This window comes from Polypterus senegalus, chromosome 14 (assembly GCF_016835505.1).
Source record: "Polypterus senegalus isolate Bchr_013 chromosome 14, ASM1683550v1, whole genome shotgun sequence".
In the NCBI taxonomy this organism is placed as follows: domain Eukaryota; kingdom Metazoa; phylum Chordata; class Cladistia; order Polypteriformes; family Polypteridae; genus Polypterus; species Polypterus senegalus.
Genome location: NC_053167.1, coordinates 49,993,684 through 50,019,199, shown reverse-complemented (window position 1 = coordinate 50,019,199; position 25,516 = coordinate 49,993,684). Strand labels below are relative to the sequence as shown.

Here is a 25,516-nt window from a genome sequence, read left to right as displayed (position 1 = left end):
ACAATATTCATCTCACTTCTTGGAAGACATGGATTGTTTTGTCAAAATAGCTAAAAGACTGGAGGTGGGGTATACAGAACAGATTTTCTTCAAACGTTACCTTATCTAAATTGGCTTTCATCTTTATATATTTACTCAAGAAGAGCATAAATTAATTAATGACATTAATTCAAGCTGGACCTTAACCTTCTGAACAATTCAAAGTCTTACCTTTGAAAGGAAGTAAAAATCACTCCATCTTTCATTTTATTCTCCCACCATACGATGAATATTGCTGCATCCAAAGTGCATAAAACATAGGATATGTTCACAATAATTTGCAATTGAAAAGATATTTTGAAACATGAATGAAGATGAAATACTACAGAGATATGAAAAACTTCAAGTTGTCAAAGTGTCTGTGTAAATATTTCACAAGTATAATAGCTCTGATTACTAAAGAATGGTACTATATACTTTCTAGTTTTACATATTTATGGAACATAACAATAAAAAGAAAGAAATGCAGAATGTTTGACAATCATTCCTTAAAATTAGAAAATAAAAGGCTTCTTGATTTCAAATATGCACTTCTCAGCTCTTTTTAATATTTTGAACTATATTAAGAATCTCAATATAGCTTTCTTCTGACAGTTAAATTGGCACTACAAACAGAATGGTTAAATATTTCCGAAAATGAAATTATCAATGACTGGACAACTTTTTCTGTTAAATTGAAACAACAGTAGTACTAGGGTGTTGTACCATGTTAGCCAGTATGGATGTAGTGAGAATTTAAGCAAAATGACATCTTTTATTGGCTAACTAGAAAGATTACAATTTGCAAGCTTTCGAGGCAACGCAGCCCCCTTCTTCAGGCAAGATGTAATCATTTGAAACAGCAGTTAATTAATATTATTTTTAAGAAGCAGAATCCCATTTACATAATGGCATTCCTTGCACGGTGTTTAAAATATAAAATTGAGAGCTGAAAAATAAATAATACTTGAATTTAATTTTCACAAACAGCAGCAACTGACAAACATAGTATTTGAAGAGGATGCTAAACTTTCTGCTTTCTAATATCATATTATGAACAAATGACAGTTTTCTTCCCTGAAAAACATTTTAGAAAAAATAATTTTGTTTTTCATTACTTGCTATGTAGGTTCCTACTAAAGAAAATAAGAATAAAATAGCTCTCTAAAATTTAGCTTTCTTTTTTGATATCTTCATAATGTTAATAAATTAGTTTAAATTTTATTAACACATAGGCACTGTTAAGCAACTTATAAACCATAAAATGTCCAACCAAATGTGAATGAATGAAATGAAAACACAAAAATCTTAGAAAATTCAAAATGAAAACTGACATTTTGCTAAATATGGAAAAAATATGCTACACATTCAGAATGCTTCATTATAATTGAAACAAAATATTCCGATATGTCAGAAAAGTTTTCTTTTTCTTTACAATTTTGATAAACTCTGGGTACTGCCTTGAAGTTCTTGATGTTTCCAACAACAGCAAAAGTGAATGGAATATTTGGTAGGTCTGACTTAAAGAATAACTGAACAATTAGGACAATTAATGTTAAATACTATTTTAAAATGATATATATAGGTTTATTTTACCAAGCTAAAATAGCATCAATCACTACTTTCTGCTACACAAAAAATCTTAAAAAGTATAGTATTTTAATATAAAAAAGTATTGAAATGCACATCATTTTAAGGTGAGAAATGTTAAAGAGACTAATGCAGGAGACTGCTGAAGCATTTCCTGTTTATAAATTACATATCTTTTTTGTTTATTGTTGGAACGTCTTTCACACTTTTTAACAAACGAACAGTAAGTTATTTCTCCCTGTAATAAAGTAGGTACAACTTAAGGGGCTCAGGGAGAGGTAGACTCAAGACCTTCTCTCTTAATAGGTTAATGGGAGGATCAGGTTTAAGATCATACTGCTCTCGGTCCTCCACAGCTTCTTCATCCTCTTCAAGACGATCTTCATCCACATGATCACAATTGTTGTTGTTGTCCATTGTACTTGGGATTACACGACTAACAAACATATGCTTGTTTGCTAAAAGAACAGAATCCATGCGTCGACGATACATTCTCTTTCGCTTAAACTTAGTAGAATACTTGGTCAGACTTCCACTTTTTACTTTATCTTGGTTTAAGTTTAGTTTTAAAGTGTGTCGGATTGTAATTCGTGACAGGTCTTGTAATGTCCGGACTTCAAGAATTGCTGTATGTAAAAATAAAAAAAATCTAATGACAAATCAAAGCTACCATGTACCACAAAATTTATAGTGTTTAGAATTAAAGGTAGTATTATGCTGTTTGCTTGAAGTGCTAGTCATAGACAACAATAAAGCCCCATTCAAAAATGCTTAAATAGGACTGTAAATAATGAGAATAAACAAGTAATTTTAAAAAAGTCAGTAGGCCCTTAATGCAATTTATTCACTTTGAGTAGAAAATTATTAATTAATACTTAGTTAATGGTCTTAAAAATATTGTACATATAGAAAAGACACAAAGACTTTACTATAATTTAAAAATATAAAAATGTTATTCAAATGTAATATATACAAAAAATATATATACAGTGCATCCGGAAAGTATTCACAGCGCATCACTTTTTCCACATTTTGTTATGTTAACCGCCTTATTCCAAAATGGATTAAATTCATTTTTTTCCTCAGAATTCTACACACAACACCCCATAATGACAACGTGAAAAAAGTTTACTTGAGGTTTTTGCAAATTTGTTAAAAATAAAAAAACTGAGAAATCACATGTACATAAGTATTCACGGGTGGCACGGTGGCGCAGTGGGTTAGGAGACCCGGGTTCGCTTCCCAGGTCCTACCTGCGTGGAGTTTGCATGTTCTCCCCGTGTCTGCGTGGGTTTTCTCCGGGCGCTCCGGTTTCCTCCCACAGTCCAAACACATGCCAGTTTGGTAGATTGGCAATTCTAAATTGGCCCTAGTGTGTGCTTGGTGTGTGGGTGTGTTTGTGTGTGTCCTGTGGTGGGTTGGCACCCTGCCCAGGATTGGTTCCTGCCTTGTGCCCTGTGTTGGCTGGGATTGGCTCTAGCAGACCCCCTTGACCCTGTGTTCAGATTCAGCGGGTCAGAAAATGGATGGATGGATAAGTATTCACAGCCTTTGCTCAATACTTTGTCGATACACCTTTGGCAGCAATTGCAGCCTCAAGTCTTTTTGAATATGATACCACAAGCTTGGCACATCTATCCTTGGCCAGTTTCGCCCATTCCTCTTTGCAGCACGTGAATACTTATGTACATGTGATTTCTCAGTTTTTTTTATTTTTAATAAATTTGCAAAAACCTCAAGTAAACTTTTTTCACGTTGTCATTATGGGGTGTTGTGTGTAGAATTCTGACGAAAAAAATGAATTTAATCCATTTTGGAAAAAGGCTGTAACATAACAAAATTAGGAAAAAGTGATGTGCTGTGAATACTTTCCAGATGCACTGTACTTATTACATATTAGATGCCAGCTGCATAATCTAAATTATATATAACATACAACAGAAAACTATAATAAATTATAATTACTTCTTCAAAAGAACACTAAAAGAATTTTTGAATAAAAATACAATTATCTTGTCTAGAAACAGAAAATCTATAATGAAAATGATACAAAAAATTTAAAAGGAGTATTGCAATAACAAATGAAAAAAGTGTACACTTACGAAGAGGAACAATTCTTGTTTTTTCTGAACTCCTGTTTTTTGGTTGGACAAGTGGAGCGAACGAGACAGCTATAATTTTTTTGGTTTCCCATGTGTTGGAACCTGTGCGTGTGATCTTTGTTAACTGAAAGAAAAAAGAAATTACATATACATACACACACACATATACATATACATATGTTATACGAGTCTGCATAACATGAAACACAAAAGGTTTACTGCGGTGGGCTGGCGCCCTGCCCGGCATTTGTTTCCTGCCTTGCGCCCTATGCTGGCTGGGACTGGTTCTAGCAGGCTCCCGTGACCCTCTTTTAGGATACAGCGGGTTGGACAATGACTGACTGACTGATAAAAGGTATATTATGCAATAGTTTTTTTTTTGTTTTTTTTGTTTTAATTAGCCAACAATACCTTCTCTTCCAGTGGAAGAACTAGGATTCCCCCAATTTTTAATAGGCTTCTCATGTACTCTTCATGTTCTCGTTGGACCCCGGCTCCACAGTAAACTCTGTCATACTGGCGGCATCCAGGAGTAATCTCTAGACAGTTACCAGCCACAAAAGATGGTTCACAAAACTCAAACCTAAAAATGGACAATAACTCTTTACAACATTGCAACTTTGAAATTGCTAAAAGCAATGGCATTTAGCATTTAAATACACAGCAAGGAAGATAAACATCCTGAAACACATTTATTATGAAAGCAATATTTTAATGAGGAAACAAAACATGTTTACTTTGTTAGAAATAGTTGCAATGTTAAATGTTTTCAACATTAAACAATTCCCACATGCAGAGAATACTTGTTACTAAAGTAACAGAACCTTTAAGTTAACCCATCCATAATATCAAAAAGAATAAACAATAACCACCATAACATTTATGATAAAACAATTTTGTTGAAATGTACTGATTAAAGTATCATATTTTCTGCCAGGTGGGTCCTCCAGTTGTTTTAACTGTAAAATATGGTTTGAAATGTGACTTCATGGAGCTCACAAAATATCACACAACCATAATTTCAACAGGACACTATGTTCACTTTTTCTATTTCAATTCAAAAGGGGACCTGCTTTTTTGCCTTCAATCCAAATTGAGCTCCTATATTCTTAACAAAATAGACAATAAGATGGTACATGAGATAATTTGAAAGCCATGGCATTACTGCGGAGAGTTCACTCACAGTGCATGCGTCATACATTTCTTCAAGAACACATATGCACTGTAATTTTCTTTCTTTAAAGAAGCTTCAGCTTTAAACCTTTTTATGTCATACACAATGACACAAACTTATTCAGTCATGGGAGGGATTGGAACTGCTTTACATTTAAGAGCCACTGAGGCCATTATTTCACACTGTTTTCGAAAGTAAGCATTTTTCAGATTTTTGAGGGATACTTATGTCTAGGTAATGAAAGAAGACATGTCCAACATTAAAGTTATGTTGCTGGTCCAGATTACAGAACATAAAATACTGCATCTCCTTGCTACAATTAGACATTGTAGGATACAGAAGGTAAAAGCAGCATTCTCCTCCTGCTTCATCAAGTCTGGCTTTAAAAGAAAATTGAAAAAAAAAATAAATAAAACAAACAAGCAAATATATAATCTTGACCTGCTTAGAAATAATGCTAATAACAGCTTTGTTCTGTGTACTATATGAAGGTACCTAGGCAACTGTGACACTTTCCTTAGTTCAGCAAATGCAAAACAGTCTAGAATCCAACCCTGCAGAAAAGCCTTTGCAATAATAGCACCCAGAAGAGGGATGGGTGATTTTCACCCTGGAGGACAAAATTAAGGCAAATCTGTTGTAATATTCTTTAAATATCAAAAAAAACAAAAAACTCAAAAATCATCAGAAAACATTAAAACAAATCTAAATAATACTAAAAAAAACTGTATATGCCAAAACAATACATATACTGTATTATGTTTTTTTCACTTCTCACCTGTGCATTTCTGTTTACATGCTCAAACCAAATAAGACTGCACCTTACTGTGTTTCATGTGGTTTTCCTTAGCTATCGACTGTCTTCTTGCTTTTATAAACTGGCCACATGCATAGGCTACAATGTGAAAACAGAAAACCCATTGAAGCAGTAGCTTCAGGGCCATTGGCCTGAGAGTAAACAAGCTACCATTACTTGAAAGAAAAAATAAAAACTCTATATGAGCATGAGTTACATGGAGGCAGTCTTATTTATGTCAAAGAAAATTATTATAAAAACACTTGTCAAATGAGTTTTTTTATGTAGTAAATGTTGGAGAAAACATGATGAAAAACAATATGTCAAATCAATCATCCATCCATCCATTATCCAACCCGTTATATCCTAACTACAGGGTCACGGGGGTCTGCTGGAGCCAATCCCAGCCAACACAGGGAGCAAGGCAGGAAACAAACCCTGGGCAGGGTACTAGCCCACCACAGGGTGCACACACACACACACACACACACACACACACACACCAAGCACACACTAGGGACAATTTAGAATCGGCAATGCACCTAACCTGCATGTCTTTGGACTGTGGGAGGAAACCCATGCAGACACGGGGAGAACATGCAAACTCCACGCAGGGAGGACCCGGGAAGTGAGGCAGCAACGCTACCATTGCGCCACCGTGCCACCTTCAAATCAATCACCTTTTTATAAATAATGAATTATTAAATACTAATAAATAATTACATTTATTGACAATTGTTTACATGCAGCTAACCTTTGTCACTGCAATGAAAATTGCTAGCAACCAGTGTATCCCATTGTTTTGAATGAAAGCTCTGAAAACTGAAAGCCCCATACAATAAAAACTCAATGAACTGACTTAAATTGATACAGTTAAAACAACTGAATTGTCTACACTAAATCACTGATCTTATCAGCCTCTGCATTTGGTTTAAATGATACTCTTTTTAACAAATGAGAAGGAAGCTTTTTCGGTGCTGATAGATGTTCACAAATCACATTCTTTCTTAAACAAGTTTTCCTAAACAGATGTACTGCTTTTTTGAAAGACACTTCACTTGAATAATGCAAAAGGCACAATTATTGTTCACAACTATTAAGGAAATCATTCTAATAAAAGTTAATAAAAAATATGATGCCACACTGTAATTTTATTTTCTACTTAAAAAAAAGACTAAGAAATGAAGACCAAAGCATTTTACGTTATTTTCTTTCTATAATAAACACAATATGTCCTTGGTGTTTGTTAACTGAAAATATACTTTTTTGCTATTAAAGGAATACAAAAAGTCTTTTAAAGTATAATACAATTCTATGCATAAAAGTATTCTGCACAATACAATAATTTAACAAACATTTCTCATCAGTTGTTGTTGAACAACCAAGTAAAGTTCTTCAACAACAACTGAACTTTCTTTCACCACTACTGGATTTTAGACAGATAACCGTCTATTCTGGTATGGTCGGGATATAAGGCAACAGACCACTGAATACACACTCACACAAACACCAATTCTCCCTGGAAAGGAGGTTATTAAATGGTTAAGATGTGGGATGTAACTGAAGTACCTGGAGATAATGTACATGGCCACAGGGACAGCATGTAAAAACCATATGGTACTCAGGACCATACGACTGATAGCTATTAGTTCTAACCACTCTACCACCATGCGGCAATGATCAAATTTAACTCTTGTTACTTAACTGGTGGTGCATATTTAGTGGCATTCACACATTCTCTTATTGAATACATAAAAAATGTACTTTAATGATAGTGGCATAATACCTATTTACTTGGCATATACACAAAATGGTACATAAATCTTACTTGTCAAAGCTATCGCTTGTTTTGATGAAAGTGTCTAGCTTCTGATAAGCATATTCAATAACATCTCCATGTAACTCTACTCCATGGTTTACACCAAATGGACCTGCGATTCAACAGAAAAACAGCACATTCATAAGACTTCCAAAGCATATAAACTGCAGCAACATAGTTTATTAACTGAGGACTTGTTTAACCTAAAATGTACAATGATTGCTTTTATTATTCAAAAAAGGATTGTGATCAAGATTCCCATTTAATGTAAGTAATCTTAATCAAATAGGAAAAGTTCAACTATTCTATAAAGCACAGCAAATGACTATAAAATTAAGTACCAAAAGTAAATGATGAGTTTAATTAGCATTATTATTATATAATGTAATGTTATATAAAGTTGAAGTTATTTATTCGCAAGCATGGCATATATTAATTTGCCACATGAAACTGTAAGACAAAATAAAGCATATTTTATGCAATTACAAAAATATCTAGTCTGCTCTTGCATTTTATAATGGAGTTAACGGGTACCAGTGTCCCAAAGTGGAAAAAACCCTTAAAACTTACCAAATAGGTCCACTTTGAAATATCAAAATGTTTTGACTTCAGAAAACACATCTTCCATGTTTCTGAGGCATGCTTGTGACAGTTAAAGTAAAAAGGAAATTACTCATTTTTTTCCATAGGAAAAATATGTTTCTTGTTTGCTTCTCAGATCGCAGAAGGTTTCATGAGAAGAGTTACAACAATCTTCCCCCTTTACCAAGATATATTCTGCTTATTATGCTACTTTTTATTCTGCAATTCTGTTTCTTCAGTGTTTACATTCTGTCATGACACTTACTTAAATCATAAGATTACTTCTTGCTAAAAAGCATCTATTTTTCGCTAACTACATTCTGAGTTATTATTTTATATAGCCTATAGAGCAAGATTCATAGGAAGTGGCAGAGTGGCGGTTATGTGTGCATGTAAGAATTTTATTGTACTTCATACAAATAAATCCAAACTGAACTGATTTCATTGCATTGTATTCTTAATAAAAGCATTAGATTTTTGAAAGAACCAAGCTACCTAAATATTGTGCACACATACAATAAAAAAATTCAGAAAATGAAAAAGGAGAGAGACATAGCCCAACCACAATAAAACAGATTGAAGTGCTACTAACTAATTATTAATTTTTATCTAGTATGATGTGTCACTTTTGCTGAGGATATGATAATAAAAGAAATGAGCACAATTTTTAGTAAGTAAACTCACAGACACTCACTCCAATCAATCCATAAATAAATGTGAAGAACATGTAAACTTCATGCAGACTCTGGCACTGTAAGGCAGGAATGACACCTCTGTGCTAAAACATCTGAACTAAACCTACTAAACTTCAACTAGAATAAAACCAAATGTATGCCTATATCAACATTTTAGTTGTTATCACTTGATTGCAGTCTTTCACTTGCCAGGACACTGAAGCACATATGTGCACTATCAGTCCTGCCGCAGGCAATATCATTGCAAAATAATGAAACAAGCTTCTGTATAGTAAATGAAAGTAAGCGATCTTGTTACATTTTTCAGTGATTATTGCTTAGTTGTTTACAGCAGTGGGACTCAAGTTCAGTCCTGGAAGCCCCAACAATGCAGGTTTTATTAAATTCAATTTCTTATTTTATATGGACTCTTACATTAATTAAGATGTTACTTTTCAGTTTGTACTTTTTGTGTGAATTCAGGATTAAAAACCTGTCATTTCTTTTACTGAATGAAACAGGAACTTAGATGCAAACAAATTCAATTTAATTTTTTGGTGCTTTCTTCTTTTTTTTATATGTTTTGTTTACTGATGACATTATTTACTAATGAGCACACAAATGGGTAATACAAAAACAGTCACCCTTCAGCAGTCAGTATTGTTTGTCCTGGTGACTGCTGTTCTTGTCATTAATTGTCAGTATTCAGATATAATTAAGATAGCAAGCTCCACAAAAATGTAAATTAACAAGAAAATTATAGAATCAAGCATCAAAAGATGCAAACAACATAAATGTAAATCTAACACTAATGCAATTAGATAATGTAAAGGTAAAAATTGCTTGCTCAATGTGAAACTGGTTGGAAAAAAAATCTGCAGCCACAGGGACTGAAGGACTGCATCCCTAGAACTTGAGTACCACTGGTCTACAGAACAGAAATTCAGTAGCAATTCACATCTGGGCATCAATATTCAATAATGTCAATAAAATCATTTGGCAATGACTTTCTTTTGGCTCTGAGAGGTTGCCGCGGAGGAAGATGAGCAATGAAGTGAAGTAAAAAGCCCTTTAAATGACTGAATTTCACAGACATGTTTTGCCTTTTACTTTTATAAAATAACATTGGATACACTATTTTGCAATATGTGTGCAATCTCAGGATGTGGATCAATACTCAAAAACATTTTTGCTTGAAAAATTGATGTTAATTTGGCATATTTTAAAGCTTTTTTCATGTTGGGGCCCAGTAGCCATCAACTTCATTATAAAACAAGACAACAGGCTAGTTATTCTTTAAATTGTATAAAATAAGTTTCATGTTAGAATTCAATTTTAATACAGAAAGTTAATAATATTCTGCATCTCATGATTGTGAACAAATAACTTTGACTTGAATACCAAAAGTATCCTTTAAATGATTAGGTTGCAATTTTAAATGGTGGGTTCTACATATTCTGCATCCAACAAATTTGTAGAAAATTCACTTGAAGTACAAATTACCACAAAAGGGCATTCATTGTATTTCAGTGCTTCTTGAAACAACATAATTATTGTTTCAAATGTAAAGGTATCAGTAATCATGCCATAACTTGAAACATAGTATAAAAATACTTTAGAAATTTACATATAAGGTGACATAAAACATATAGTGATGGAGGACCCACAGAAAAGTAGAAAAAAAAATACTGAAGATAAATTACCATTGCTAGCTACCAAGATAGTTAAAAGTCTATAAAGTTATTTAATAAAATATGAATATCCTAGCAAACAATGAAATTTAATAAATTAATTCAGGAAAAATCATGTTGTTTCTTACAAATCATGAATTGTTTTTTCTTTTATGTTAATAATCAAAATTCCCAAGAGAAAAAAAAAACTACAATGGCCATTTAGGCTGCCAAAAAGTGAGTTCATCATCATGTTAAATTGCTCATGTGTACTAATAATCCCAGGAACAAAAAGATAATACTTATGTCTCTTATAATAAGAATGAAAATTTAAAATGCTATGCATAATGTAGCATTTATATTCATTAGTTACTACCATATTACTTTTGTATTTTGTTTGCTGATTTACTTCTGTTTATCATTTAAAGATCTCTGGGACACTACTACTGTAATTTATTTCACTATACTTGTACTTTTATTTTCCTGATGTAATTAATGCATCCAAATAACCAATACCAATTATACTTGGATAAATTTTAGATTTTTATGTAAATTTGACCAATTTATGAATATAAATCACAACCACTGCAAATAATCACAACCTCTCATTTTGATAATCCACACCCCAAAGCAAACAGCAAGAAAAGCTTTATAAAGCTTTCTCGTATGGTTTTATAAAGCTATATAAAGCAGAGAGTGCATTTATAATTTATAGAAATAGCTTTACTTAGTCATTAAAACATTCAACACAAGCAATGATGAGAGACCAGATAACAACAGCAATTAAACTATTGATAAATACATAAAAACATTTGCTGCATCTCAAAATAATTTTATGGGCTGTAATTTAAAAGATATTTTATGTGGTACATAATCATCCAATGAATCATATCAATACTAAAGACAAATATTTATTTTTACAAAATATCCTCATTTATTTTAAACAAATGCATTTTCATCTTCCTCTGTGAACTTAAGTGTACCCTAAAGCTAAGAGTTATGTATGTGCTTAAGCACTAAAATGGCTTCTTCCAGCGCAGTGCAGTTTAAAACATTTCTCACAATAAATTATGCACACCAGTTTCTGTAACTGGCTAAAACTGAAAATGCTTTTCAACTACCCAACTACTATCTATAACAGTTTGCATTAATACTATGTCACCTTGACCTAGAGACTGTTCATGTAGGCATGCATCATGGAAGAAAACTAGTTCCAGTTTAAGTAACCAATTCTATAAATAAAAATGTTACAAAATAAATACATTTATAAGATATCTGAAAACATGTTACCTAAAATGAGTCCCACCATAGTACTGAGATATCCTGTCCCACTTCCTAAGTTAAGGAAAGATAAACCTGGCTGCAGGTCTAAAGCTTCCATAACCTCTGAGTAAATACATGGTGCTGAAAGATGAATGTTTCCATGTCTCCAGGCTAAATCTTTGTAGGCATTCTCTCTGAACTCTTCCAGGTAATAGTCTGCCCTATCAATTGCACGAAATGCCTGCTCCACAAGTTCAGATCGGATATAGTGGGCTTCTTTTAAATTGTCAATCAGCTCATCATTGTCTTCACCAGCACTAACAGCTCCACCCATCTTCTTGGGGCAACAGTGTTACTCAGAGCAAGTTCTGCAAAAACAATACATTGAGTTAATGCTGAATCAATGCAACATGAAGAATGAAACCTGTTTTATAACAGTGATTACTTATTTACATATTCCTCTTGCGTTGAAAGATAATTTATCACAAACAGGACTAAAATAAAAAAAACTATACACCAGTTTGATGCACTCAAGAAGTCATGAAAGACACCCACTTAAACCACTTTAGAACCATACAACCATAAATATAAGTCCATCAACCCAATTTCTGTGCTCACTTTTTTACATTCTGGGTCTCAGGGAGTCTGAGTTTATCCAAGCAGCGTCATGTAAACAGACAGAATGTACTGCAATCTTGGATGAGATGCAGAAAATCCTTGCAAACACTAGGTCAATTCAAAATTGTCATTTCATCTATTATTTACATCTCTGAGATGCAGGAGAAAGTGAGTTTCCTGAGGACACTGCATTTAAAGGGTGTGAATTAAAAACAAGTCTTAGATCTGCAAGATAGCAATGCTAACCACTTCATCTCATTAAAATTACTTATAAAATTGGTACTTGATCGTTTAATCAATTGTACCACAGTGTACTGTATGTTACATTGCCACCAATAAAAAAAAAATCAGACTCTGTATTTTTAATTAAATCTTATAATGCAATAAAGAGCCAGCGAAATATAGCAAGTCAGGCATATCAGTAAAAAAGCTTGATCTATACTGAATGCTGAAATAATGGTACAATGCTAGTGTATCTACATCACAGTTTCAGGGCCCTGAGTTTAAATCTTGACCTAATTACTGTCTTGAGTGGAACTGGAATACTTTCTAAATGTTTCTATGGATTTTCTCAGTGTACCTAATAACACCACTTCCTAAGGATATGTTTGTTGGGTCAATTGGTAGTTCCAGATTGGCCCACTATGATGCAGTGTGAATGTGGACAGAGAGGTGCCCTGTGACTGAGTATTATCTTGTCTAAGGCTGGATCCTGCCTTAATCCTGATTACGCCAGGATAGGCTTCTGCTCCTCGCAACCCAGTTAAGAAAAGACAGGTCCAGAAAATGAATGAACTCAAAAACAGTCAAAGAACGCAACATATCATCATAGTAAATGGATTATTTTGTTCATATCATTGTTATTAAATTCCCCACATATCCAGACCAACTGCAAATAAAAATGGTTAGTGGCTCAGTTGCAATAGTAAAAAGCGTCAGTACAAAGGCTGTTTTCTTGGGTGCCATTTCTTAGAAGGAAGAAATCAGAGCTTATAATGCGAGTATAAACTGAGACTTCATGGCTAACATGTAATAATTTAATTCACGTGGATATATTAATGCTAACCCAAATTTAAGAAGAGTGATAGCCATATTGAGTATCTCTTTAATGTCCATTGATAGCTGAACCTCTGGAGATTCAGATAAAGATAAACCATACACCACAATAATCACACATCAATATAAATTATTCTGAAAAAAGAGGAATACTATGTGTAGTTTGGGTTTCTTACTTACATTTTAAAATGTAGACTAAAACGCATCACCAGCAATTTTTGACAAACTAATATTTTAATTCTACTTGATAATATAATGTTAACACGACCAAAGAAAACATCATTTATGCACAGCCATGTTAACAAATTTATGGCTTAAACCCCATCCCAAAAATTGCACATAAAGCCTTTGTGGTGTGGTGTTATAGTAATACTACATTTGAAAATGAAAGATCAGATTTGATGGTTTATGTTTATTCCATGAATTATACTGTTGATTTTTTTATAACCATGTCTGTCAGATTTACAGTAACATCTACGGTATAATTTCCTAAATGAAGGCGATTGTCACTACATAAACTGCTCATCTCCTAACTACAAATGAACATTACCACTGATCATTATAAAAACTTTGTTTCAAAATAAGTGGATTATCCAACTTGCTTCTTTGTCTTGCTGTTTTATTTTTACTAATAATTTTACATTTAAAGTAATTAGTGAATGTATTAAACTTTCTAGATATGTACATTTTTTACATATTAATTCCCATACATGTTGAGCATTATCTTTTCACTTTGGAGGTAGTGTGTTACAAAGTGTACCTAAAAATTTATTTTAGAAAAAAACATGAACATTTTAAATAGGTGTAAAAGCAATATCTGCATGAACTGTGTATAAAAATACGGTTTATTTGGTCCACATGCAGTAATAATAAAAAAAAACTGACATCATGCCCTAACCTTAAAAACTCTTTATCGCCACTGAATTAATTTAATAATCATGATCATTTTATACTGTGGAAGCAACAAAACAGTAAAAATTAGTCTACTACTGATCCACTTAATAGTACAGCAGATCTAATCTACTCTACGCTCAGATAAAAACCTGGAGATACTGAAGATGTTCAAACACCATGCAATACACAAGTTATTCACAGGCTGTTTCCATTATTTAGATGCCAGAAATCCAGAAAAGGAAATACTACAGATTTGCAGTTACTACATACAAGCTACAATAAATGGAGACTTCTCCTATTTTTAAACAATAAATTGTTTTTGATTGGGTAAAGGTCCCTACATAGAAAACAGATATTAACTCAATATGGGCAAGTAGGACTTTTTCCTAGCACATCTATTTATTTGGATGGAAAGCTTTTTTTGATGATAATAATAATAATAATAATACATTTTATTTATATAGTACCACCTTAACCTTTCTCAAAGTGCTTCACAGAAATTCAGAATGAACAACAGGGAATAAACAACATAGAATTCAAATGATATCTGCACAAAACACTAAATAAAGATAAACATAGGACACAAAACTTTGAATTAGAATTAGAGACTTTAAAAAATACAAAAATTAAAATACTACAAGAAAAATATGAACACTGAGCAGAAGTCAGAATTACAATGGATAAGAAAAGATTAACATTGTAGCATATAAATACTCATTTACTAGGCTTCAAGTACAAGGTGAATTAACAGCTTAGCTAACAGGATGGAAAATATATTAGTCATGATTTGTAAAGATGCTAGCTCGGTAGTATACTAGTACACCAATTGTTACAATGAATACTTCTCTCTCCTCCAGCTTTGTCTAAGATGGTTGCACGCTAAACTAAAGACATATGAAATGGCACATTTTCTATAGCAGTCTCATGTGGCATTACCTAGTATTGTTATTCAAAAATTAGCAATGAAGTGCTGCCGTACTTAGCAAGTACAATTTTGGCGGTCGCAGCCATTCTCACACGGTGGAGATAAAACTTGGTAGACAGTATTGCAAAACACTTTAGTCTTAATCATACTTGACAAGAGGAAACATTAGATGTATTTGACAAAGGTGGGCATTATTTTTCCCAATGATTTGGCAATAACTGCTATCACTGTGATGGGTACTTTTTCAGGCAACTGAAAATATCAAAGATTTTTCAGCTTACATAGTCATAAAATGAAATCCATTGGTACTCAGAATATCTCTAAACACTAGGATATACAGGATTGGTTCTCTCCATGACAGCAGCTTATTGCCCATATTAAACACGGCCTTTTCTGACTGTCTTACTCATGCCCAAGATTTTTCTGCAAGTTTCGCAAGGTTACATTTGTCATAAAACTTACAAAAATCTTAAAGAACCCTTATGGATTGAAGAGCAATACCATTCTTACATACTTAAAAGTTAGAATCAATTAGATTAAAATTAACTACCATTTCAGTATATAATCAAATCATACCACACATTCAACACTAGGACTGTGAAAATGAGCAAATACTGTGACTTTAAACTCAAATATCTCATGAGAAACTTTACTTCAACAAACAACAATAAAAATTATTTTCTTAGGCTGGCAAAACATAACACCATGTGACATTACATTTTTAACATGAAAACTACAGCACAGAATTTCTAATGATCTCACTGTACATGTGTAAAATTTACAAAATAAACCCGCCCCAGTATCAGTTTTCTCAAAATTATTTTAAAATGTTTCATATGAAGATACTGTGTACTGTCACATATCTCTGACCCGCTGACTTAAGCTGTATTTAGTAACTTGTTAAACCACCGTTATCTCCCTAAATCACACACAGTGGTGACTAAAATGGTACAAGTCAATATATGAAAGAAATCACTTGGAACACACAGAACATGGCCAATATTGTAGTTCAGAAATTTACTGTGATTTGCATATTGACCCAAGTTAGAATGATCAAGTAATATCCTAAGCTGAAAGCATTCACACATATAAATCCAAGTTAAGGGGCTGGGAATCCTAAAAGGTACACAAAAGGTTTATGACTGTGGAGATGAGTTTTGCTTGCGAGAAACAATTTTCAAGAAAATAATTTCATTTATTTATGGATATTTTTTATACTGTACTCAAGTTACAAGGCCATAAACATAAACAATACAAAAGGAACTGAAAAAGTATGGTCAAATATGAATGAGCAAACAACAATGTCTGATGGTAAGTGGGCTCAATAATTTCACTTATTGTATTGCTAGTAACTCCTTTATTTCAAAATCCTATTTCCAGAAATTTTAAACAGAACCAACCTTGTTAAACAACGAATCTAGCCATAGACTTTTGATTTGTCAACTGCTTTACTTGCAGGAATATTAGCATATCGTATATGTGTTCGACCCGTTACTTTACAAGCTGAATATAGCAATTTCCTGGCTTTGTTTGATCATACGAAAAAGGGAATAATTTCTGTGAATTATATTTGGTATTGGCCTGGGTAATTGACAGGTAAGTACTATGGCATACTTGACTCCAGCTTTGCTCAAACCTGGGAATTTACTAGGAAATCATAAGTTAGCATGCATATGGAAGAAATGCTTAATTCAACTTCAAAGTAACAAACACCTGGGTTACTAAAATCATATGAAAACTGGACTGAATACAACAAAATTGAGGATGGGAAGGATAAATTGCATCTCTCAGTTTTGGCATCGCCTCTTCTGTGCTCTGTGATCTTCATGTCACAATGAATAGAGTGGTGGAGATGTCATGGCTGCAACAGTGCACTTGAGGAATGTAATACAGGTGCACTTGATGCTTTCTAGAAGAACTATGAATAATTCAGAAATAACAAGCATGTCTGTAGTTATATAATACATTAGCTGATATGGTGCAAACATGGTTCATACCAAAGATAAAAAACAATAGACTAATTAAACAAAAATAAGAGAACTTTTTAAATACTGTGCAGCTGTATAACCAGTAATACTTGGATGCTGGTTTGGTGCATTTGTTGCAGGTGGTAGAGACAATGCAACTGGCAAATCAGTTCTGCCACGGCAAAGTTGCTTGATTTTTACACCCACTTCAAGCAGTCCTAATATACAACAAGTATAAACTGTCTGGTAGTGTTGGATTTGAATTATTAATAATTGATGCTGTCCATGTGAAATTATAAATAAAAATGAAATTGCCTGCACAGCATCCATCAAAGCCTTTTCAGCTTGTGAATGCACAGTTTTAAAGGTTCTCTTCATGTCACTTCCTCCTGCAAAATAATGAAGAGATCCAAACACAGCCCAGCAGTCAGGATGAACAGGTCATGACAGTCATTACCATAGTTAGACAAATCAGTATATAAGTGACTTCCTATAAATCTAAACACTTTGAAAAATAGGCAATCATGCTTGCAACTTTGGGTTTTAAGAAGCTAGCTTGGCTACCTATAACCATACCTAATGGGAGGCAGAATTTCACAGAGGGCTTCATGAAGTTGAAACCTCACACTTCTTTCACAAAATGGGATATTTAAAAGAACTGACATGTATCTTTAGCTTAATTTGAGATTCTAAACTGTCCACATCTGAAAGCGTGTGTTCTGTAATGGACTGGCATAGCACTCATGCTTACCCTTTCTTGCCAGATTAGGCTGCATTTACCTTAATCCTATTATGGACTACCTGGCCTGTGAAAATGGACAAATAGACCATTGTGAATTGCTATATACCACGTACAGACAACAGGAAACTTAGTTTTTATGTTGTTATTGTTGTTTTAACCAGCAACACCCAGATCTATACACAGCTTACACACTTATTCCTCAAATTGATGGGTTCTTAATTCAGTCTGCCAAGATTTCCCCATTTAAACCTGCTTAATTTTTTAGCCTTTCGCTCTTTTGTTATCCTGATTGAATGTATAAAAAACTCTCCTCAGCTTTAATGGCACTAGAGGTGACATTTATCCATCTTACGTGTATTTGTGTGCTTGTCAACTGTCCTCTCCTGAGTAAGCAGACAGCTCTTGAAATCGATTCTGGCGGTCTGACAACACCAAATGGGTTCTAATAATGAACTACCTTGAGTTATAATATCATTGATGTTTAAAATCTTTTTACTCTAAGCTAAAACAAGCTCCTGACCTGAGTTGATATCTTATTTATTAACTTTTTTTTTAAACTTAAATCTCATATATAGCAAACACAATCGTGTAACAGTTATTAACCGAGAGTTAAGAAGACAGGAAGTAAACTGATAAACATTCTTACAGTTAGGGACAAATAAAAGAGGAAATAAAGTTTCTTAATATATTTTTGTGGTGACACTTCAGTTGCCTAACAGAAAAGTCACCGTGGGCAGGAAAACGTTTGTTGACGTGCAATAATCAGGTCGTGACATACGGTGGCGCTGTAACACTTCCTGCTTTACAAGTTGTTTTCTATGGAGAAATGCTGGAAAAACAAACCAAAGGGTATTTCTCGATAATGCACAAGTGCTCTTAGTTTATTTGCATTCAATGCTTAATTTCAGTTTATACTCCTTGTAATATCCATTAATCCATAAATGCATATTTACATACACATGCTTACGCAACCCTGCGCACAGATCAAATCAACTTGCAATCTTTCATACAGTAGCTCCATTGTTTCTCGCTCACCTTGTTTTATATTACAGCAATATCATTCTCAAATAGTCTTTTTTAACTAAGTAGATTTCTCACCTTCTGCGTTGGCTTGCAGAAAAATAGGCTGACAGAGCTGGAAACCAAAAATTAACACCAGGAAAGAAAGAAAAGCCCCAAAAGCCTTGAAAACATTTCAACTGGATTTGAATCGCATGTGTCAGCGTCTCTGTAGCACAGGCCTAAAGGTCAACGTGATTATTTAACCGCTGACGGGTCTCTTTAGGGACGATAATTTCTTTGTTTAACAGTGTCCTCGCCAATGTTTTCTCCGGGCTTTTTGTGCAGCCTCACTCAACGCTAGTTTAAGACTGGATGTAAACACTGACCTGCTGACTTACATTCGACGTCACTGTTGCGACTGAAGCAAGCAAGTTCTCGTGTAGCTTATGGAGCGCAGCGCTGCGCAGATCTCGAATATGATTGGCTATCTGTGCAGCCTAATGCAAACGCTGCGCTCTCTGACGTAAAGTAAGGGGCAAGACCACAACAGGAATTAACTGCGAGTGATTTATTTTTTGCTAAGGCCGTTGGAGTTTCTTTTTTCCTCTCAAGATTTCGTGAAACGGAATGACCAACGAGTTCTGTGCTTTAGCAGTACAACGATATGCCTGTCGTTCCTGACTTAAATGAGATTTTTTTGTTAAGATGATCGTCGATTTTACTCATTTCAGGTTCAAGTGTACATACATCTGTCATTCAGCAAGACAAAACACATGGTTTGCGTACTATTAATAGCATCATTTTAAGTTAACTCAGTGAAAAAGAAGAGATTGACCTAATGAAGAAGGATCACCTCAAATGCATGCCACTTGCAACATGCAATTTGTTAGAATTATATAGAGTAAAAAATAAGTAAGTGATAAATATTTTTTCTCATTATTATGCCAGTTGGTGCATAGGATCTTACTGGTAATAAAATATTTCTTAGTATTTTTAATTAACATTGTAAAACCCATGTTGGCATTTAGTAGGTAGTGTGACCTACTGAAAAGCTGGCAGTGCTGAATCTCCAATGAAATGTTGTAGAATTTTTAATATAAAAATAATAAAGTAGAAACCCTCGATTGCTAAAGAGGAGTCAATACAAGGTGAATACTGCATCTTGTTCCCTTTTATTCTGCCTTGATTATCCAGCGCTTTAGGAGAACCAGAATTCAGACTGCAAGTCATTTCAGATAGGCTGTGTTAACTTATTTGGGAAGATGATTCTGAATGTCTGAGTTTCATTTTGTCATATATACATATGTGCATAAATATATTCACAAACCTGCTTAATCCAGTTGAGGGTAATGGAGAGGGGAAGGCAGAGCCTATATTGGCAGCACTGGGCAGAAGGCAGGAAACAACACATAAATGAACATTCAAGCCAATTTAGAATCATCAGTTATTCCACGGCTATTCAAAGTCAAAGTTTCAACCCAATTTCTTAAGAAGATGTCTGTTATTGCTGTTGAAGCACTTATTGCTCAAGCAACATTTATATTGCTTATTAAGATTCCCAAACCAATTCCCCAAATTGCTTATTTTGGTCTTAAACAGCTGCATTCACCATCTTTTGCTCCCTGTTAACAATAAGATGCAAATGACAAATGTTTTTCATCTGACTTGTTTCCATTTACACCTGTGTGTGTTCTTCTTGAACTGTATGGTTTAATAAAACATTTGGGAGGAATCTGAAAAGAAAAAAGTAAAAGACTGTGAACCATTTATTCACTTGCTTCTGTTATTTGCTCGCTTCTATCTTTCAACCGTGACCCTGGTTGTATTTTTCTCTTGTGGCCCATCATAGAATTTTTTGATGATGTGCTTGAAAAGGAAAACATCAGCAATAAGAGAATGACTTGACATGGCAGAATGAAAAAATTAACAAGCCATAAAATTAAGAAAAAAAAAATGTGATTAGTAAGGAATTTGTTTCTAATTAAGCAATCATTTTTGAACAAATATCAGCGGCCACTGCAGCCATCCAGGACCGACTTTGATGACCTCTGAATTAATCTAACATGCACGTCTTTCTTTTCTGGAATATTTTTATTTAACATTGTCAAACCTATTGCTTTTATTTATTCTGCATTGTGATATTTAACAATATGGCATTGCTGGATATCTGGCTTTAATTTGTGTCCTTGTAGGTGGTTCACTAGTAAGTTCTGTGTCTTAGGCAAGGTGGGAGGATAGCCAGGGTACCCAGAGAAAAACTCACATAGACATTGACAGAACATGCAGATTCCACACAGACAACTGGGTGCTGGATAGATGAGGCAGCATTGCTAACCACTACACCACCTTGCCATTCATTTATCTAGTTATTTCTTGCGCTATTCATTTAGTAAAATGGATGAATTATCATAAACGGCTAAACAGCTCTCTTATCATTAACCAAGCAAGAAAGTCTTGTGTGTTTTTGAGGGAATTGTTGTTTGTTATATTTTTTTATACTTTTCTTGAACTTCTATAAATTCTTTCTCTATCTATCTATCTATCTATCTATCTATCTATCTATCTATCTATCTATCTATCTATCTATCTATCTATCTATCTATCCTGGGTGAAGAATACCCTTTAAGGTGGCTTTAAATGATATAAGCTACCTGATGGATGAGTTTAATTTCTTATGACTGATGACATTAATTTGCAAGGTAAATTGATTATACAGTACATACAGTAAATAAAAGTAACATCAAAAGACATCAAAATTCTAGGACGAACTATATACTTTTAGTATATTAGCCAAGTGATAGTCGATGCGTTCAGTTGTCAAACTCAAATGGTATAGCTGGCAAGGTAACTGATTTACTAATCTGAGATTCTATAATTTTGGAGACTAAAGATAGCCTGAAATAAGTGTAGTGTTTGTCTTCCATCCAACAGTCGAAATGGGATATATATTTATTTAAGGTGAAGAAACACAGATACAACACTAAGTAACTATGATAGATCTTCATGCATTTATATGAAGTGGCAATTTTGCCTTTAAAAATAATGAGACTAATTTAATGTTAACATGTTTGTATTTAATTTTATGCATAAATTAGCACATGAAAACTATACGAGGTGTGGCAGAAAAGTAATGAGACTGATTTTTTATTTACCAAAGTTTTTAATTTTTTCAAACATCAATGTTATCCCCTTCAAAGTAGTTCCCTTGGGCAGCAACACACCGATGGAGACGTTGTTCCCACTGTTGGTAGCAGCACTGGAAGTCTTCAACCGGTATGGTCTTCAGCATGTCCGTTACACTCTTTTGGATGTTTTCTAAAGTCCCAAAATGACGTCATTTGAGGACATTTTTCAGTTTAGGAAAAAGGAAAAAGTCACACGGACTGAGGTCAGGTGAATAAGGGGGCTGGGGAACCACAGGAATGCGTTTTTTCGATTGTCCTTCTGCTCAATTGTGAGGTTTTTCTGCACCATTTTGGCACAGACCTTTCGCATGTGCAAATGTTCAGTCAAAATTTGATGAAAGGTAAATCTGTTCAAATTTAATTGTTCACTCAACATTCTTAATGTTAAACGACGGTCTGATCTCACAAGAGTGTTCACACGTTCGATGTTTTCATTGGTTTTCGAAGTTGAAGGCCTCCCTGAAAAACTTGAGCTCGGGATAAAGAATGTTCCCCATAGGCCTGTTTTAACTTTTCAAACGTCACACTTGCCGTTTAATGGCATAACGTTGCTCCAAATTCCGCTGTTCCATTTTGCGTGACGCACAACCAAAAACACAACTTCGCTAATAGCAGTCACAAAAATCACGTAGTTAACGGAAGGAGTTGAAACTCGCACTGAGCTATTGGAGGGTACTGATACACGTGCTCTTTCAAGGACAACAGCGCAGCGTTGCCAGATCGCTTGCAATGTTGCCAGTCTCATTACTTTTCTGCCACACCTCGTATTGATTTATCTGGTGGACAAAACCAGGCTTTACCTGTGTTCTTAAAGTGGTGTTGCTTTCTGATATTTATGGTCAATTATATCAGTGAGCTCTTCATCCATCGACAAGAAGATCTAGTGCTACTTATAGACGTCATGCATTCTAGATGCAGCTTTCACGCTCTCCCATTGTTTGCCTGGCCTTCTATTAGAGACTCCAATTCCTTCATACAACCAGAAGGCATTCATTCGGTTTCATCAGGATTTTTGAATTTATAACAACAACATTTATTTATATAGCATGTTTTCATACAAATTATATAGCTCACAGTGCTTTACAAGATAAAGAAAGAAAAATATAAAAATAAGATTAAGCAATACTAAGTAACAAAGAATAAAGTAAGACCTGATGGCCAGGAGGAAAGAAAAAACAAAAAAACTCCAGAGCAATAGAAAAAAAAAATCTGGAAGGGTTCTGAGGCCACAAGACCACCCAGCCCCCACTATAAGTATGGTACATGGCTGCAGTTTATCTATCTTGCAATGAGTTGGTGTCACTTCCTGCAGCAATTTTTCCTTGTGACCCGTAGATTCCAGAATACACTCTGACTCCCCTCTAATCTAAAGAGGAAATGGATATGAAGACTAAACAGAATAGATTTTTCCTTGCACATACTATGTGCCCTTTAATTAGTACAGAAACTCTAGACTGTCAACTGAAAAAAGAAGCCTTCATCTTTTAAAAATGCAATTCTGGGATTCAATAGATTGGGATTTTATCTGAGCATATTTAAAGAATTCAAGTTATCAAGATTACTTTCATCAATTGACCTTGAGTATATTTAAGTTTTTCTTAAAAAGATGCCATCTTAGTGGTTTTTTTGGCAGCACATTTTAGGCTCAAATGATATCTCTCTATTATAATAAAAAAAAACTTGGATTGAGACGTGATCTTCCCGGAAGACACCTTAACGTCCCGCGAGATAAAGCAGTGAGACAAAAGGACAGCTGCTGTACAGGCTTTTAAATGATCGACATGCAGCTTGACAAGCAGCTCACGCAGCTCGGTAGCAGCAGCAGCAGCAAGCCAGCAGCTGATCTGTCCTCATCTATTTAACGTGTGTTCAGCCCCCTCTTCACAACGCGATCAGCAGAAACAGTAAGTAGCTGGTGTGTAGCCTGCCCCTGGGTGTGGGGAAGGGATTGGGTGAGTAAAGCAAGCAGGGGATTTGCCCCCCAGTATTTATTATGAAAACCATTTCAGTGGTTTAATTCTGTTTACCAAAAAACATCAGCTGGTTATTGTACCCTCTAGCATTTTTATTTTGATGCAGAAAAAAATGATCTGTGCATCTATTTTGTAACCTTTTTAGCTATGTTCAAGTTTGTGGGTGCTGGAGCTCTTCCCAGCAGCATCATGCACATGGTAGCTAGCTCTAGATGATAAGCCAGTTTATTGTAAGGTACATACTCATCCACTCACTATTTCATTCTTTACACAAGTACTGGTGGATAGCTAAATATTCTATTGTACATGAAATTAAGTCCTTGAATGATAACTTAAAGACATGAATACATGTGGGGTGCCTTGACTTTCAGCGGATTAATGGGATTAAGTCTGAGGTGCATGCAAGTCTTAACACGCTATAGGCACACAAAAATGGCTGCTGGAATGTGCCGTTGCATGATGGGCCTACAAGTGGTGAGTAGTGAACACCACTAGATGGTGTTAAGATCCCAGTTGGGTCTAATTTGGAGCTACCAGTTAACTAAACTGCCATGTCTTTCAGATGTGGGAGGGAAACCCAGGATCCTGATGCCTTGAGAAAGGAGCACTGTGTCTCTGTGCTGCTTGACACAAAAAAAATGCAAGAAACAAAACTTAGTGACTGAAAGCACTATATGCCCTTTTTGTTTTTTGAATATTTTGGCACATGGCCTAAAATTACTTACTTTTTAAGAAATATGTGTGTTATTTTGCTCATTTATTCACTTATTGAGCTAGATCACCCATATTTTTGTGAAAGGTTTATTGATTCATCAGCCAAAAAAAGCAAAATTGTGTTGATCTAAACCAACCGAGCCAGAATAAAATACTGCAGACGATTGGGGCAAGTAGAAGTCACATGGCACAATGACCTCTGCCAAGTTCGCTGTTATTCTACCCACACCTGCTCAAAGTGCTCAGTTCTGCAGTCACGTGGGGTACCAGAGGAAATGAGGATACCTTTATTATTGACCGTGCCAACCGTGCCAACTGTGTCCAGTGGAGGATGGGTGACCAGCTGGTTTAGGTCATTCTGACTTTCATGATGTAGAAACTCGCTAACATCAAACCTATTTGATTTGCTCACTTCTATCTTCCAACCGTGACCCTCCAGAGGTTTATTTTTCTCCTATGGCCCATCATAGGAGTTTTTTTTTTGTTTTCCTCTCCTCTGTGTCAGCTGGCCAACTCATCTCATCCAGGAATCAAAAAAACTCCATCTACATCCTGCATTAATAACTGGGCAAAAGCAGGTTTACAGTTGTCTGTATGGAAAAAGTCATACAGGTTATGATTATTACAATAGTTTTATTCACGTTATTAAATCAAAAGAATGTCACAGTGGCACAGTGCACTTAGGTACAGTCACGTAAGTGCTCAAATTGATGGCCTTAATTATTTACGCGTTCTTCTAGTCTACCTGATAA

General features: G+C 34.5%; 1 protein-coding gene across 1 annotated transcript; it reads right to left on the bottom strand.

Moving 5' to 3' along the window:
- Window positions 1-975: 975 nt before the first annotated feature.
- pcmtd2a (protein-L-isoaspartate (D-aspartate) O-methyltransferase domain containing 2a) lies at window positions 976-19,309 on the bottom strand. Its single transcript, XM_039735659.1, has 6 exons — window positions 18,989-19,309; window positions 11,716-12,056; window positions 7,509-7,611; window positions 4,122-4,293; window positions 3,711-3,834; window positions 976-2,234 (listed from the first exon to the last, which is right to left on the bottom strand). The coding sequence occupies exons 2-6, from the start codon at window positions 12,020-12,022 to the stop codon at window positions 1,837-1,839; spliced, it is 1,104 nt and encodes a 367-aa protein (XP_039591593.1). The 5' UTR covers window positions 12,023-12,056; window positions 18,989-19,309; the 3' UTR covers window positions 976-1,836.
- Between the last annotated feature and the right edge of the window lie 6,207 nt (window positions 19,310-25,516).